The following is a 15,497-nucleotide window of genomic DNA, read 5'->3' as shown; positions in this document are numbered from 1 at the left end:
TTGAAAACAATAGAATACCCCAACAGGTGGGTGTAATAACAACAAAGGCAGACAGCTTAGTGGAGAGACAGGGGAACAGACAGACACACTGCCTTACTCCACACTGTCTCTCCAGGGTGACTGTTTCCTTGGGGAGGTGCCCATGAGGAACAGCGTCAGAGGCTCCCTGCAGAGAAGACCGACATCCTCGGAAACAGTCCCACCAAGTCCCTAAACAAACAGAAAACAGCGACCACCGCCACAAGCTGTGGGCAAGTAGTAATAAGTATCCAGAGTGGGGCTGTATGTTATAGAACATGTCCAGGTTTCAAAAAAAAAGTGGAGACATACAATGAATGATACAAGAAAGCATGACTCATACATAGGGGGAAAAAGTATGGCTCTTACACAACATTGTAGGCTGCCAAATAAATTTAAAAATCAACTGTATTTTTATAGTTTAGCAATGCATAGCCCCAAAACAAAATTAAAAAAACAGTTCCACTTACAATAATATCAAAAATAATAAAGTGGGAGTAAATTCAACCACCAACGCACAAAATTTATAAAACTTATGGAAAGTTCTTGAAAAATTAAGGAAGGTCCGAATAACTGGGAAGTTCCTGTAATCATGGGTTGGAAGACTTAATATTGTTAAGACGGCAACACTCCAGATTCAACTCAATCCTTATCAAAACTCCAGCTGTCTTCTGTGCAGAAGTTGACAAGCTGATCCTAAAATTTGTATGGAAATGCAAGGAACCCAGCATAACTTAAACCATCTTGAAATCGAAAAGCAAAATTGGAGACTCAGATGCCCCAAGTTCAAAGCTTACTGTGAAGCCAGTGTCCTGGAGACAGTGTGGTTCTGACCTTTCAATGGACATATAGAACGGACAGACCAGAAATAAGCCTCCACATTTATGGCTGAATGACTTTTGTCAGGTGCACTAAGACCAGTCAATAGGCAAAAGAATAGACTTTTAAAGTAAATGGCACTGGGACAATGGGCTGTCCCCATGTGAAAGGATGAAGTTAAGCCCCTACAATAATAGTTTCCTAGGACTGATGTTAACAGAGCACCGTAGATGGCTGGCTTATAAAACAAAAGATGCATTCTCCCCCAGATTTGGAGGCTAGAAGTTTGAAATCAAGGAGTCCATCTTCCTTCTGAGACTTTTCCTAACGTCTAGCAGTGGCTGCTGACCCCTGGTGTCCATCCAGGGTCTGGCTCTGACATCACAGGTGTCTCTCTTCTTAACCAATACATGGACATTGTGAATTTTACCTCGTTTGGTGCCAGGAATTGTTGTCGTCCGGGAAGTATTCTTCTGTTTTTAAAATCCTCACCCTAGCATAAATTTATTGATGAGAGAGAGAGAGAGACAGACAGACATTGACTGGTTGCCCAATGCGCCCTGACCAGGATCAAAGCCACAACCTAGTGTGTGTGCTGATGGGGGCCCGAACTCTCAACCTTTAGGTGTAAGGATGATGCTTTAACCAACCGAGCCACCTGGCCAGGGCCTGGGAGTATTCTTGAGCTTTGTCCTAGAATTCAGTTTACCTATTTGGAAACAGTTTCACACTTTGGGGTCTTGCTTTTATTAACTTGTGCAGCAGGTCTGAAACAGCGCTTCCCTGGGATGAATTATCCCCACTACTGTGAAGCAAGACCTTTCTGAGTCCCATGCCCTGTGGGTTATGGATATTTTCATCGCAGATGATGGGAGCAGTCATTGTCCATTCCCTGCCCCATGGCGGAGCCCAGCCTGACCTCCAGTTCTCTCCGATTGCTGTTAGCCCGGTCCTGCTAGTTTCCTCACACGTGTGGGGTGATCAACAGCCCTATGGTCAGGCGGACTGTCTGCGGATCTGCAGAGTCCTTTCTCTGCTGCTCGCTCCTCACTGGTGTCCCGACTGGCACGCGCCAGCTGCCGGGACTTCCTTGGACGCTGACTCCACATTATCCTCTGCTCAGACAGGGTGCCAGGCTCCACCAGAGTTCTGTTTTCCTGTGCCGTAGTCTAGAGACTCCCCGAAATAGAGAGCTGCTGTAATCATAGGGTTGCCTGTTGCTTTTCCACTCTCTCAGAAATTACTGTCCTTTGTTTCTTGATGACAAGTGTCTTGAAAACTATTACTGTAAGCATTTTGTCAGGTTTTTTGGTTGTTTCGTGTAGGAAGATAAATCTGGTCTCTGTTGCTCCATTTGGAGAAGTGAGTTGTATCATTTTACTTTTAACCTAGCTGGCTCTTTGTAGCTACAAAGAGTTTCTTGCTTTAAAAGACTCTATCTGGCCCTGGCTGGTGTAGCTCAGTGGATTGAGTGCGGGCCTGTGAACCAGAGGATTGCGGTTTGATTCCCAGTCAGGGCACATGCCTGGGTTGCAGGCCAGTTCCCAGCAAGGGGACTCATGAGAGGCAACCATACATTGATATTTCTCTCCCTCTCTCCTTCCCTTTCCCTCTAAAGATAAATAAATAAAATCTTTAAAAAAGATTCTATCTGATTATTGCTCTTTTAATAATTGGTCTTTAGCCCTGGCCAGTGTTGCTCAGTGGATTGAGTGCTAGCCTGCAAATCAAAGAGTTGCCAGCAAGAGTTGCTTTCTTCTGGTTCACTCCCTTGATCTGAGTCCCAGTTTCCTCTTCATCACTATTGGTTTCCTATGCAATTCCCTTCATTTCAATTAGTTTAGCCTTCATATGTTCCTCTAATTTGTGACTAAAATCAATCAGTTCTGTGAGCATCCTGATCACCAGTGTTTTGAACTGTGCATCTGAAAGGTTTGCTATTTCTTTGTCGCTTAGATTTATAGGCTCTGGGGCTTTGAGATCTTCTTGAACCATTTTTGGTCTGCTTGCACTCGTTTATTTTGAGGAGTGGAAAACTGGCATCGTATCAAGCATATTTTCTGACCACAATGGTATGAAACAAGAAATTAATTACAAAGAAAAACTGAAAAAATGCAGAAACACGTGGAGGCTAAATAGTATGTTACTAAACAATGAATGAGCCAACAAGGAAATCAAGGAAGACAGCAAAATAACCTTGAGACAAATGAAAATGAAAATACACCAACCCAAAATGAAGGGGGACACAGCAAAAGCAGCTCTAAGAGGGAAATTCATTGCAGTGGAGGCCTAGCTCAAGAAACAAAGAAATCTCAAACAGTCTAGCCTTACACCTAAGGGACCTATAAAAAGAACAGCAAACAAAGCCCAAAGTGAGTAGAGGGGAGGAAATCATAAAGATCAGAGTAGAAATAAATGAAATAGAGTCTAGAAAATAATACAAAATATCAATGAAACCAAGATCTGTTTCTTTGAAAAGATAAACAACTAGAGCAAGGGACATAAAGAAAAGAATAAACAAATGGGATCTCATCAAAATTAAAAGCTTTTGCATGGCTAAAGAAAACAGTATTAAATTAAAAAGACAACCAACTGAATGGGAAAACATATTTGCCAATGATACCTCAGACAAAGGTTTAATCTCCAAAATATACAAAGAACTTACACGACTCCACTCTAGGAAGACAAGCAACCCAATTAAAAAGTGGGTAAAGGACTTGAACAGACATTTCTCCAAGAAGGACATACAGAAGATCCAGAGACACATGAAAAGATGCTCAATATCGTTAGCTATCAGAGAGATGCAAATTAAAACCACAATGAGATACCACTTTACACCAGTCAGAATGGCCATCATAAACAAAGCAACAAACTACAAATGTTGGAGAGGTTGTGGAGAAGAGGGGACCCTAATCCATTGTTGGTGGGATTGCAGACTGGTACAACCACTATGGAAAACAGTATGGAATTTTCTAAGAAAACTAAAAATGGATCTGCCTGTTGACCTAGCAATTCCACTGCTAGGATTATATCCTAAGAACCCTGAAACACCAATCCAAAAGAACCTATGCACCACAATGTTCATAGCAGCACAATTTACAATAGCCAAGCACTGGAAGCAACCTAGGTGCCTGCCAGTAAATGAATGGATCAAAAAATTATGGTATATATACACAATGGAATTCTATGCAGCAGAAAGAAAGAAGGAGCTCCTACCCTTCTCAACAGCATGGGTGGATCTGGATAGTATTAGTATTATGCTAAGTGAAGTAAGCCAGGTGATGAAAGACAAATACCATATGATCTCACTTATAAGTGGAACCTAATCGCCAAAACAAACAAGCAAACAAAATATAACCAGAGACATTGAAATTAAGAACAAACTGACAGTAACCAGAGGGGAGGTGGAAGGGGACTAATAGTGAGGAAAGGGGGAAGGGTTTTCAGGAACATGGACAAAACCAAAAGGGTGTAGGATCAAGGGTGGGAAGTGGGGATGGCTGAGGTGGGGAAATGGTAGGGGAAAAATGGAGACAACTGTACTTGAACAATGATAAAAATGTGGAAAAAATGAAAATATATGAAAAGTTATATATTATATGCTTGCATTAAAATATTTGGAAATCTGCACACTTGAGTTTGTGAACTGAGAAATTTGTAGGTGCTGCATGAAGTTCTTTGAGTGAATTTTCAAATATCGCGTCTTCCCTTTGTTTACCCAGGAATTTCTCCTGCAACTGTCTTCAGAGCCATTAGAAAGCTAGTGTCCTGTGGAAACACTTACTTGGCCTTTTTAAAATAAAGGTTTAATTAATTAATTTTTTCTTGAGTGAGGGGAAGTGAGGGAGAAAGAGAGGGAGAGAAATATCGATGCTAGAGAGAAACATTGGTTGGTTGACTCTTGTATGTGCCCTGACCAGGGATTGAACCTGCAACGTAGGTATGTGCCCTAACTGGGAACTGGAGACCTTTCACTTTGTGGGACGATGCCCAATCAATTGAGCTGTACCAGCCAGGGCCTTACTTGGATTTTCTTGTTGTTTTTGTTTTTTTTTTTGTTTTAGATTTTTTTTGGTCCCAGATGCCTATTGTTTTCCAAACTTATATTCCCCTAATTAAATTAAAATTTGTGCTTCTTTTCCTTCTTTAGAGAGATTCAGCAAACTAACACATTGGGGAACTAGATGCCTAGGGAAAAACATTAAGTATTAGCTGTAGTGGGGTTTTAACTCAAAGAGCTGGTTACAACTAGACAATTTTCTAGAAAGAACTTGGCAGGAACATACTATGGCCAAACTCCCCTGTCCTTTGAGGGAGAGGCCAACAGTTCGCATTAAAAGCTCCTCATCCCACCCCCAGTTCAGTTTACTGTACATGAATTAAATCTCAATAAAGCTGTTTTTTTTAAAAAAAAACCTTTTTAAAAAATTGATTTTTAGAGATAGGGAGAGACAGAGAGAGAAGAGAGAGGGAGAGAAAGAGAGAGAGAGAGAGAGATCAGTTTTTTGTTTTACTTATTTATGCATTCATGATGTGCCCTGACTGGGGATTGAACCTGTGACCTGGGTGTATTGAGATGATACTCTAACCAACTAAGCTACCCAGTTAGGCCAAAGTCATCTTTTAGAAAGAAAAAAGTCAGGACACTTACCCTTATCCTCTCTACCTTTTGCTTTGCTCTATACAGCTCCTGTATCAAAATCTGCCCCTCCCCACCACCCTAATCAATACATGGCTTTTATTGCATCTTTAAAGTATCACAAATAAGTCTGAGGAATCACCTGGCACCTTGCTGTTTCTATAGCCAAACAGCTTAGATCTTATCAGCCTGCTAAACTGTTCCTTTTTCAGAAACATAGTTACTATCCAAATTTTTCTGGTATTCTTATTTTTAACGGTTGGGGTTTGTTGAATCAAAGCAGCTGAATTTCATACAAGTTCAGTGTCATTTCCTTCAAGAATGAACTCATCTTTCTGGGCTTGAGGCACTGAAAAAGCAATGCCTGACCTCACTGAAACACTGCAGGTGTATATTTCCTCCAAGAAATTTCAGATTTCAACAAGAGAACCATTCTCCTGAATAACAAGGATGATGGGAGGGTGAAGGCAGACAGACCTCATCTTGTAATGGAAGTCCAGTGTGACACCCTTGAACATGTTCTGTACACGATGGCAGACAGTGTGAAAAGTGGCCAGTTCCTTTCCATTTCCCCAGCATTTGCCAACCCAAAGCTTTTTCTTTCTAAGATGACTGAGCTCTGCATTGATGTGATTGAAGTCTCTCTGCAGGGAGCCTCTGGGGCCGGGAGCCTCTGGGGCCCTTCAGAGTGACACTGACATTTTCTGGAATGTCAACAGTCTGATTCTGAGGATGGTCTGCATTCTCACATCTAGCAGATGCGGAAGAGAGCTCAAAGTCTTCTGCAATAAGATAGGTTACGTGTATTCTTGAGTAATAAGTAAATATATAAATAAGCATGAGAATCTAAAAGAAAATCTTCCCCCCAATAGTCTCAGGCTCAGCTGTCTCCTAAGTCTCCTCTGTCCACTGAAGAAGCATTAAGTAGGCAACAGAGAAGGGAAAGAATCATGTAAAGCGGGTAAGGCATAGGCGGACTTAGGGAAACGGGGCCCATTATAATAGAAGAATTTGGAGTCTGATTGTCCTCATTCTGCCGTACCTCCCAGGGAAACTCTAGAACCCCAAGCACTCAATTTTGGCCTTAAGTTTGGGCTGAGAGTGCTCTGATGGTCAATCCTACTCTCTTGCTCAGCTAGCAAGGGAAGGCAGCCTATTAAATGAAAACCAGACTTAGGCCAAAATATCACAGTTCTGGCCTTGGTTCTGCCCATGGCTATGTAATGTGTAGAACTCATTAAAGTTTTACAGATCTCTGACTCTCTTTCTAAAAAAGGCATGGGTTGGAGAAGATGAATTTTAAAGGTACTTTCAACATTAAAATCCATTTTGAATCTTGGGGCATACACGAAGTATAATAAGAAACTTTATTAGAAACATCAAATACATTCACAGGAATTCTCTTCTTCAAGTCTCCACCTTTTGATGACCAACAGTCAAGAAGGCTCCCAGTCCAAAGAGGTGTCCTGTGACTTGGGACAGATGTCTCTTCAGGAACAATGGACCGGCGACTGCAGCAACAGCAGCAGCAGTAGCTCTAACTTCCCAACTGAAATGGGAAGCCAGTTGGCCCCATTTTCAACCTTTCGGGGTTGAATGAGAGTTTGGAATGGACATATTTCCTTCACATGCATGGGTCCTATTGTGAAGACCCCAGACATCAGCCTGCAGCCAGTTACCGATGTACAGCCTCTGACCTCTAAAGTTGAGTCGATGTCTCCTGTGGAACAAGGAAGGAGGGGAGACACAGAGATGCTTTAGGAAATCAGAGAGGAATCTAGTCCCTCATTCCTGGGCCCCTGAGTATCAGAACCTCTTGGCAGCCACTCATGTGTCTAGTTTTACAGCCTCTGAAACCCTCAGTTGTTCAGTTTACCTCCAGCGACCCGAAGTTTTCCATGATAGCATCGATTTGTATCATTGGGACAGGGGAGATAAGGTGCACTCAGACAGGTCCCAAAAGCCACACAGGTTGGGCAGTGGAGGGTTTCCGACACACTGGGAACTGGAAGGGGAAAGAGAGGGACAATTAAGAGTATGTCCTGCCTCTGGAGTTGTCTGTCCTTGCCTCCTTCTCTTCCCCAAGTCTTCCCCGCTGATGCCACTCTAATCGAGTCCTGTGAATGTCACCTCCCAACTCTTTTCCAACTGATTTTCTTTGCTGCCAAAGCATGACTTCCACACTCTGTACTTAGATGTGGAGATATAGAGATGAGGAGGACAGTTCCGTTTAGGATTGTTGTCTAGGAGGAGAAAGACGTGTAAGTAATGAATTACAATGCTACTTAGTAGGCACTGTGTCTTAGGTATGCGAGCGAAGGCTTAAAGGAGGACCTAACTACCTCAAAGAATTTGGTAGAATTTTCACAGAGTGGAGACTGGGCTGAGCTGGAGGATGAAGAGGGGTTAGCTGTGTGGAAATGGGGGGTGGGCGGAAAGAGCAAAGGAATATGGGAAATTGTGAGAAAATGCAGTGTTGACATTCAGCTGGTAGGCACATGTGGGGCTGGACTAGTTTTTATGGCCAGTGTCCATTCTGATTGGCCACTACCATCTCTGTTGTCAAATATTTTGAATACTAGCGTTAGCTAGAACACAATGAATAAGAGAGGGAAGAGAAGGAAATGAGCTGAAAAGCTGGACCAAACGGGGGAAGTGGGCTGTGCTCACATGGCAACTGGGAAGCAACAACTGTTGTACTGATTATGCTACCACCCACTTCAAAGATCTCCACTGACATCTTTTTTTTTTTTTTTTAATAACACAAAACCCAATTTATATCCTGGCCTTCACTGATGATCCTCTGATCTGAGCACTGTTTATACCCCAAGGTAACAATTTAGAAAAAGAAAGACCAGCAAAAGGTCCAAGATCCTTCTGTGTATGGCCCACTTGGACCTAAGCCAAGTCAGAACAGAAAAGGGGTGCAGGGCAGGTACTAGAAATATTGGGGGGGAACACTCTGTAAAGTATATAATTGTCCACCCGAAACTAATACAAAGTAATACCTAAGGTAAACTGTCTTGAAAAAAAAATCTGGAAAAAAAAGAACACAAAAAAGGAAGACCTACAATCTCTTCAGAGGTTTATAGAGTTTCTCTCTATAAACCCATCTCTCCCCTCCCAAGGTACCTGGGAGACTTTCAGTCCCTACGTTAGGTAAGTTCCTTCTGTGGTTGCAATTGGAGAGCTCGCAGTAGTGGCTGGAGGAGACCACCAAGACGCCCGGGGGTGGGGAGTGCTGGACAAACGTTATTGCCGGACTCTGGTGGGGCATGCAGCCCTTCGTGGCTACAATTGCTGCCTTGGACCCTGTTATGAGACAAGAGGGAAGGACCTAGGATGGCGGGCCTCGAGTTTGGCCTGGGGGAGGGGAACACACACACAATCACCCCCCTCCCACCCAACCCAAGGGCCCTTCTCATTCTACCTGATTTAACAATCAGCACGGATTCCTGGCAAAGTGATCCATTGTCACAAGCCTCAACTTTCTCTGTGCTCCAGTCAAACATACTTGGGTCGCCTTTCACGCTCATGGATACACCCCTGTGACAATAGAAATTTTGTGCCACTGGGGAGAAAGTGAGATAAAGATAAGCCAACCTTGCCCTTCTCTGTGGGGCCCAAATCACACCTTTCTTTCAGCAGAAATCCCTCCTGTGACCCCGCTGCCCCCCCCCACCGCCTCCCCCACACATACGGGTCAAGGAGGAGGCTCCGAGGAGAAGAAAGAGGAACAGCAAACCCTGCGTGAGCTGGGGACCCATGGCTCCTTCCTGACAGGTTTGCAAGACCTGAGGACCTGCGTGTGAATGGATGCAGGAGAGGAAGCTTGTCAACCCACGAGACCAAGTCCAGGTCCTGGCAAGCACCGGCCTCAGGGCCTGGGAGCCTCTGCTCCCAGAGCTCAGCCCGCCCCCTACCTGCCGTGTGGGCCTGCGCACGCGCACTGGCTCACTGAGCCTCAGTTTCCACCCCTGTGATTCCCAGACCCAGCCACCTGCCCCCCGAAGGCCAGGCGTTCAGCAAACAGAGGCCGCCAGACCCCCGGACCCCGGAGTCCCGCCCAGAGGCCCCTCCTTCCTCGGACGCAGCGTCCAGCCTCGAACCTCTGCTGCTCCTCCAAGGCCCAGCTCTCCGGGTCCCGGCCCCACACCCCGCGGAGCTCGGCATTCGGAGACCCCGGCCCTGCCCTTGCAGGGGCCCCAGAGCCTGGGTTCAGCGGCCTTTTCCCGCGGGACTCCTGATTCCGGGCCCGGCCCCCGCCCCACCTCCGCCTTCTCTTTCCCCAGGACCCAGGAATCTGGGTTCCCTTGGGGTTTATAAAGCACCGAATTCCTCCGGGCTTCCAGAGAACCTCGCAGGAATCTAACGGTGCTCAGAGTGCCGCCTCGAGTGCCCCTGCTGGCCGCACCTGACCGGCTCCTAACGGCCGGGTGAGGCCCGCCCCCCTCGCTCGGGCCCCGCCCCCTCGCTCGGGCCCCGCCCCCATCGCTCGATGCTCCATTGGTCAAGCAGAAACGTCCAATGAGCTCATTGGGTGAGCCTGGAGGAACGCCAGACTTCGTGGGCCCCGGCAGGCTTGGAACGTACGCATGCGCAAGTGGCGGGTAAGCACGTGCGGGTGGGGGTGGAGTTCTCTGCATTTGCAGCAGGCGAAGTTCCGCATGCTGCATGCAATGCAGGGAGCTGCAGCACGTCAGCAAATGACCTCGCTGCCTCCGCTCTCTTTTTGGGCAATGGTACTTCTACTTCCCCAGTCACACCAGGCAGTCAAACCTTTGGCTCTCGCCCACTGAAGTTGTCTCCCTGGCCAAATGGTCTCTCAGGGTTCCAGGCTGGCCCCTGCCCCAGCCCCATGAAGTCGTAACCACTGGCTTCCTCAACTTGACCTCCTCACTCTTTAGTTGGCAGGGGCTCCTTCTCAGCCCAGGAGCCATTCTCAGATGGCATCACGGCAGCAGTCCTGTAGTCCATGGTCTTCTGGAAGTTGAAGCGAGGCATGCCGAGCTCAGCGTTATCTCCAGCATCCCTGAGTATGAGCATGAGCAGTTACTGTGTGAAGGCACAGGCCACCGTCGTGTGTAACCCATGTGCCTGTGTCGGTGCCATGAACCAGACCTGTCATTCCGATTTCTTGCTCATGGCTGAAAATTCTGTTTCATTCCTATATGCGTATATACAATCTTACTGGATGTAACATGAAATAACAATGCCTGTTGTGTACTTTCAAACTTAGTATTGTTTCTGTGAGTTGTGTGGTATAAATGCATATTTATTTTTAATAGAGTAAATGCCATGAGAAGAATGGTGTTGGCAAAGCTCTTAATTTTTTTGTAAAAATATGGTAAGAACTTTAAAATGACTAAAAAACCCCAAAGAGAGTTAATACAAACATTAAGAGAAAAGCAAAATAGCTAGAGTAGGAAGAATATTATATCCTTTAGAATCCTTCAAAAATGTTTTTAATTAATCAAGCAATCAATTTAATTTTTAAAAATATTGATGGCTGGGTCCTACCCCAAGGTATTTTGATGTAATTAGTTTTGGGTGTAGCCTCAGCCTGTGGATTTAAAAAAAAATATTTTATTTATTTATTTTTAGATAGAGGGGAGGGGAGGGAGAAAGGAAGAGAAACATTGATGTTCAAGAGATACACTGATTGGTTGCCTCTCACACGCCCCCAGCTGGGGACCAGGCCTGCAGCCCAGGCTTGTGCCCTGACCAGAAATCTAATAACCTTTCTGTTCTCGGGCTGGAGCCCAGTCCAGTGAGCTACCCCAGCCAGGGGAAACAAATAGTTTTATTTTATGAAAAACAACAATAACAACAACAAACAAACGAATAATCCAAGACAAAAGAGCTGTGATTAGATTATACTGTAGCCCTAATGATTTGGTGTTTTAACATTCAAAACACTAAGAATGGGTATGTGATTCACGCAGGGGATGGGAAATCATTTGGTGTCAGAAGCCCTCAGGTCCCGGGGCTACAGGACAAGATGGGCGGGGGTCATCAGGAGGCAGGAGAGGATGAAGCATCTCACAAAAGGGCCATGGCCAATGCCAACCTTGCCCCAGCAACCGGGCCAGGGATAGTGGCCACAGATTTCAGGGGGAGAGGTCTCTGTGTTACCTCAGGTGAGAGTGAGTGTGGGTGGTTTTGCTACCAATGTCTGGATGGCATATTCTGGAAGTTTTGGCAGTTTTTAGGGTAATTGAAGGGACTGTCTTGAGTGGTGCCTTTAACAGAGAGCAGGTGTAGGGGTTAGGCAATCTTTGGTGCACACTGTGGTTTTGACCCCACCTCCTGGGGCAAATACAGCAAGAAATTCACCTCAGATGCAGGTCCCTGATGCCTGGCCCCCATCCTCTTTTTTTTTTTTTTTTGGTTTAATAAAGTTTTATTTTTCAAAATGTACAGCTGGTGGGACCTGTGGTTCATGCATCTTCACCAACAGCTGGGGCATCCCCACCTTTGGTGTTTCTGGTATAAATTACTTGAGCTCTGTGCTTTGAAACTAGTTTAATAAGTCCTTTACTAAGGATCTCCTGAAGGGCCGCCCTAGCCAAGGATCCACGGATCTTCAGTCGCTCAGAGACAACAGCTGGGGTTATAAGCTTGTAGTTGGGAACTTCCTTGCAAAGTTTATCATATGTTGCTTTGTCAAACAAGACTAGGTTATTGAGCTTGTCCCGAACTTTGCCTTTGGACCACTTCTTCTTTTTGGCTTTGCCGCCAGATTTGTTCACTGGGTCTTTGTCTTTCTTGGCAGACTTCCCAGCATCTTTCTTCTTCTTGTCGTCCTTGGGCGGCATTGTGAAACTCCAGGAGCGCCAGATTTCAGTGCTCCCTGAGAAGATGTCAGACGAAAAGCTGGCGCCCCCGCCCCCCCCCGCCCGTCCTCTTATCACACAGGAACTATGGGTCCCTATCTCTGTCCCCTCCTCCCTCTTAATAGGTTAAGAACTTTCAACCGGGGAGAGTTAACAACAAGAGTGTAACTATGAATATTATTATTAACCTAAATAACAGAGTCAGCAAAGATAAATATTAAGAGGGTCTTTGAGGACCCAGGAGCCTGAATCACTCTCCTTTCTTTTCAGGACTCAGGGCACCCACCTCCCTGAATCTGTGGTGGTACATGGCTTTCCTGGGGCACTCTGTAACCACAGGTGTGGGCCAGGGTCTCAGGTCTTGACCACAATTGCCAATGCAGGACCAATGGATTGGGGGGGGTCTGGGGGCCAGAGGGGGGGGGCTGGCAGCTGCACAGCCACCTGCTTCCAGCTCTACAATCTTGTCTCTGGTCCCTCGCCCTTTCCCATCTCTCCGACTCGCACTTCCCCTGCCTCTTCAGTCCTGGCCTGGCAGCTGGCTTCTAGCACCTGTAGTGGAAGTCCTCTCACACTGACTCATGGCTTCTAGCACCTGTAGTGGAAGTCCTCTCACACTGACTCATGGCCTGTGTATTTGTTTAAGCCTGAGAGGCTTAAATAGAAGAAATGCATTGTCTCACGGTTCTGGAGACTGGAAGTCCAAAATCAAGGTGTCGGCAGAGTTGGTTCCTCCTGAGGGCTGTGAAGGAAGGTTGGTTTCAGACTTTTTTCTTGGCTCGCAGGTGGCCGTCTCCTCCTTGTATCTTCCCATCACCTTCCTCCTGTGAGTGTCTGTCTCTGTGTCCAAATTTCCCCTTTTCATGTGGAAACCAGTCATATTGGATTAGGACCCACCCTAATGACCTTTAACTTGGTTACCCCTGTAAAGACCCTGCGACCAAATAGGTCACTTTCTGAGGTCCTAGGGGTTAGGGATTCAATTTATTAATTTGGTTGGGGGAGGGGGACACAATTCCACCCATAACAGCCTGTTAGAGAGCTTTGGGTTGCTGATGATGTAGTGAGTGCTCCATTCTGTGATTTCTTCTGTCGTACTGTCATTTCCTGCGGGGACCCTGGCCAACTCAATATTTAGAGTGAGGAGTGGCACCTGGAAGCAGAGGCATAGAACTGTCTTCTGGGATTAGGTTTCCATCACCCAGGAGAAGCACAGAGATAAGCACCTTGTGGGGAGCAGAGAGGGGCACAGGTGAGACAAAGCCTGTGGTAATCTCTCAATGGCTCAAATTATCACTGGTGCTAGCAGAGAAAGCAGAGCAAGAGGAAGGCAAGGCATGGGGAGTTGAAGTGGCAGTGGTACTTTGTTACTATGGCAACAGGAGTCAGTTGATGTTGATTGCGGTCATGTTGATTGGAGTCAGTTGCTTTTTTCCGATGATCCTACAGAGCAAACACGGGGAAGGGGAGCAACTGAAGACTGAGAACGTCCAAATGGAAATGCAATGAACAATTGGAAAGCTGCCTTGGTAGAGCGTCCCTTGTCTTCTCTAGTTACCAGGGCAGACAGGGCTGACCACCAAGCCCAGGGCCTGGTTGCAGAGTTGCACCGCCAGGTAAGAGTTGAACCCTGCCAGGCTGTGCTAAGGTGAAGGCACGGGCGACCCTCAGACACGGGATGGAGACCTTGGGCAGACCAAACTGGTCTGCACATTGATAGTCCCCCACTTCGTTTGAGGCAATGAGCCCTCCCTGCACCTGGGGGCAGTCTCCTCACAAGGTAATGCTTGTTGTCCTCCAGATGTACAAGAGCGACTTTCCAACATAGTCCAGAGAAACACATGGCCTGCCTGGGACGAGCATGCCACACAGACCGGCAGCCTTGCAGGACCTCACCAGCCTGCCCTGGCAGAAGTCCCCGAGCATGTGCATGAATACATTCATGCCAGTCATCTGTTTCATTGCCTCACAGCTCCAGATCCACTCATCATTGCCGCAGTGGATCTTGCAAGCATTTTTCTTTGTCCTCCTGGTACGATACTAGCCTTTGCCAGTAGAGGGTGCCAGAGGGACACTGAAAGGGGAAAGGCGTATCTTGCAGCCAAAGGGGGAGAGGTTGCTCCCTACATTCCTTACTCTTTAGAGTTCTCCTTACACTTTTAGTAACCAGTCTCTGCATTAACTCTAATCCCCTGTTACCAGTGACTTTTATTTATTAATTAAAATATATTTTATTGATTATGCTATTACAGTTGTCTACTCCCCCCCCCCCCATTCCCCTCCGCCCTGCACACTCCTGTTGGGGACCCCTTTGCCTGGTCTCAGGAATTGTAACTACCTCCCGTGGCTGGGTGGGCAGAGGTAGGATGGGTGAGCGACCTCCCGGATGCGAGCCACAGGAGACAAAGCTTGTCTCTGGTAGCAAATGCTGCCTCAGTTTCCTCCCTGCCCCCAAAGCTTGGTCGGAAATCAGAGACTGGTCAGATCCTTCAGAGGAGGGGCAACCTAAGCCAGACTCGATCACTTGGGAGGCCTTCATGGAAGGACTCGGGGGGCTGCAACAAAGAGCGAGCAATGGACCCTTGCCCCCCAGCTATGTGACAAAGCTCGAGTCCCCATGTTCTCTGGGAGAAGCGCTTCCTGGCTCTAACCCCTTAAGCCTGAATACCTGATGGGGAGAGGTGCAGCTCCTTGCCTTGCCAGAGTGGATCCCGGGTGGGGAATCTGGCATCACAAAGACTTCCTGAAAAACCTGTGAAACCTGCTCTGCTAAGAGTGTTTTCATTCATATGTTAAGAGTCCGAGCAGGAAACCCTAAAGTTTCTGCAAAACTCCCTTCCTGACAGACTCTGACTCAAACTAAACCCTCAGATTTCTTTGAAATGTTATCTACTGTTTGATCCTTGCCACCCTGTATTCCTGCGTATTACAACCTAATAAAGGCCCCTGGAGGAAGGGGCTCTCCGCCTTTTTCCTCTGAGAAACTGGCCACCACTCAAGGCCCTTCCCTTCTGAGGGATTGGCCATCTCTCCTCCCCAAGCAGATCATGTCTTGGTAGTGTTTACTTTCATCTGTGGTGGACAGGGGGATTTGCGGAAAAAGCCGTCCCCACACCCCACCTCCCGCTCCTTTAGTTCATGTCCATGGGTTGTACATGTAAGTTCTTTGGCTTCTACATTCCTAT

The 15,497-nt window shown here is 46.6% G+C and overlaps 2 protein-coding genes and 1 pseudogene across 2 annotated transcripts; all 3 read right to left on the bottom strand.

The window, feature by feature from the left end:
- Window positions 1-5,650: 5,650 nt before the first annotated feature.
- On the bottom strand, window positions 5,651-15,097 carry LOC128625922 (60S ribosomal protein L9-like; annotated as a pseudogene).
- TEX101 (testis expressed 101) lies at window positions 6,967-10,480 on the bottom strand. Its single transcript, XM_053655716.1, has 7 exons — window positions 10,377-10,480; window positions 10,070-10,146; window positions 9,177-9,278; window positions 8,907-9,047; window positions 8,609-8,788; window positions 7,353-7,481; window positions 6,967-7,196 (listed from the first exon to the last, which is right to left on the bottom strand). The coding sequence occupies exons 1-7, from the start codon at window positions 10,478-10,480 to the stop codon at window positions 6,967-6,969; spliced, it is 963 nt and encodes a 320-aa protein (XP_053511691.1).
- On the bottom strand, window positions 11,861-12,346 carry LOC119054417 (40S ribosomal protein S25-like). The gene has a single exon (XM_053655731.1). It carries the CDS (start codon window positions 12,292-12,294, stop codon window positions 11,917-11,919), a length of 378 nt encoding a protein of 125 aa, XP_053511706.1. The 5' UTR covers window positions 12,295-12,346; the 3' UTR covers window positions 11,861-11,916.
- Window positions 15,098-15,497: the final 400 nt, after the last annotated feature.

This window comes from Artibeus jamaicensis, unplaced genomic scaffold (assembly GCF_021234435.1).
Source record: "Artibeus jamaicensis isolate MK-2021 breed Jamaican fruit bat unplaced genomic scaffold, CSHL_Jam_final scaffold_11, whole genome shotgun sequence".
Taxonomy (NCBI): domain Eukaryota; kingdom Metazoa; phylum Chordata; class Mammalia; order Chiroptera; family Phyllostomidae; genus Artibeus; species Artibeus jamaicensis.
Note: the sequence above shows the minus strand (reverse complement) of the source record. Positions and strands in the feature narration are given on the sequence as shown.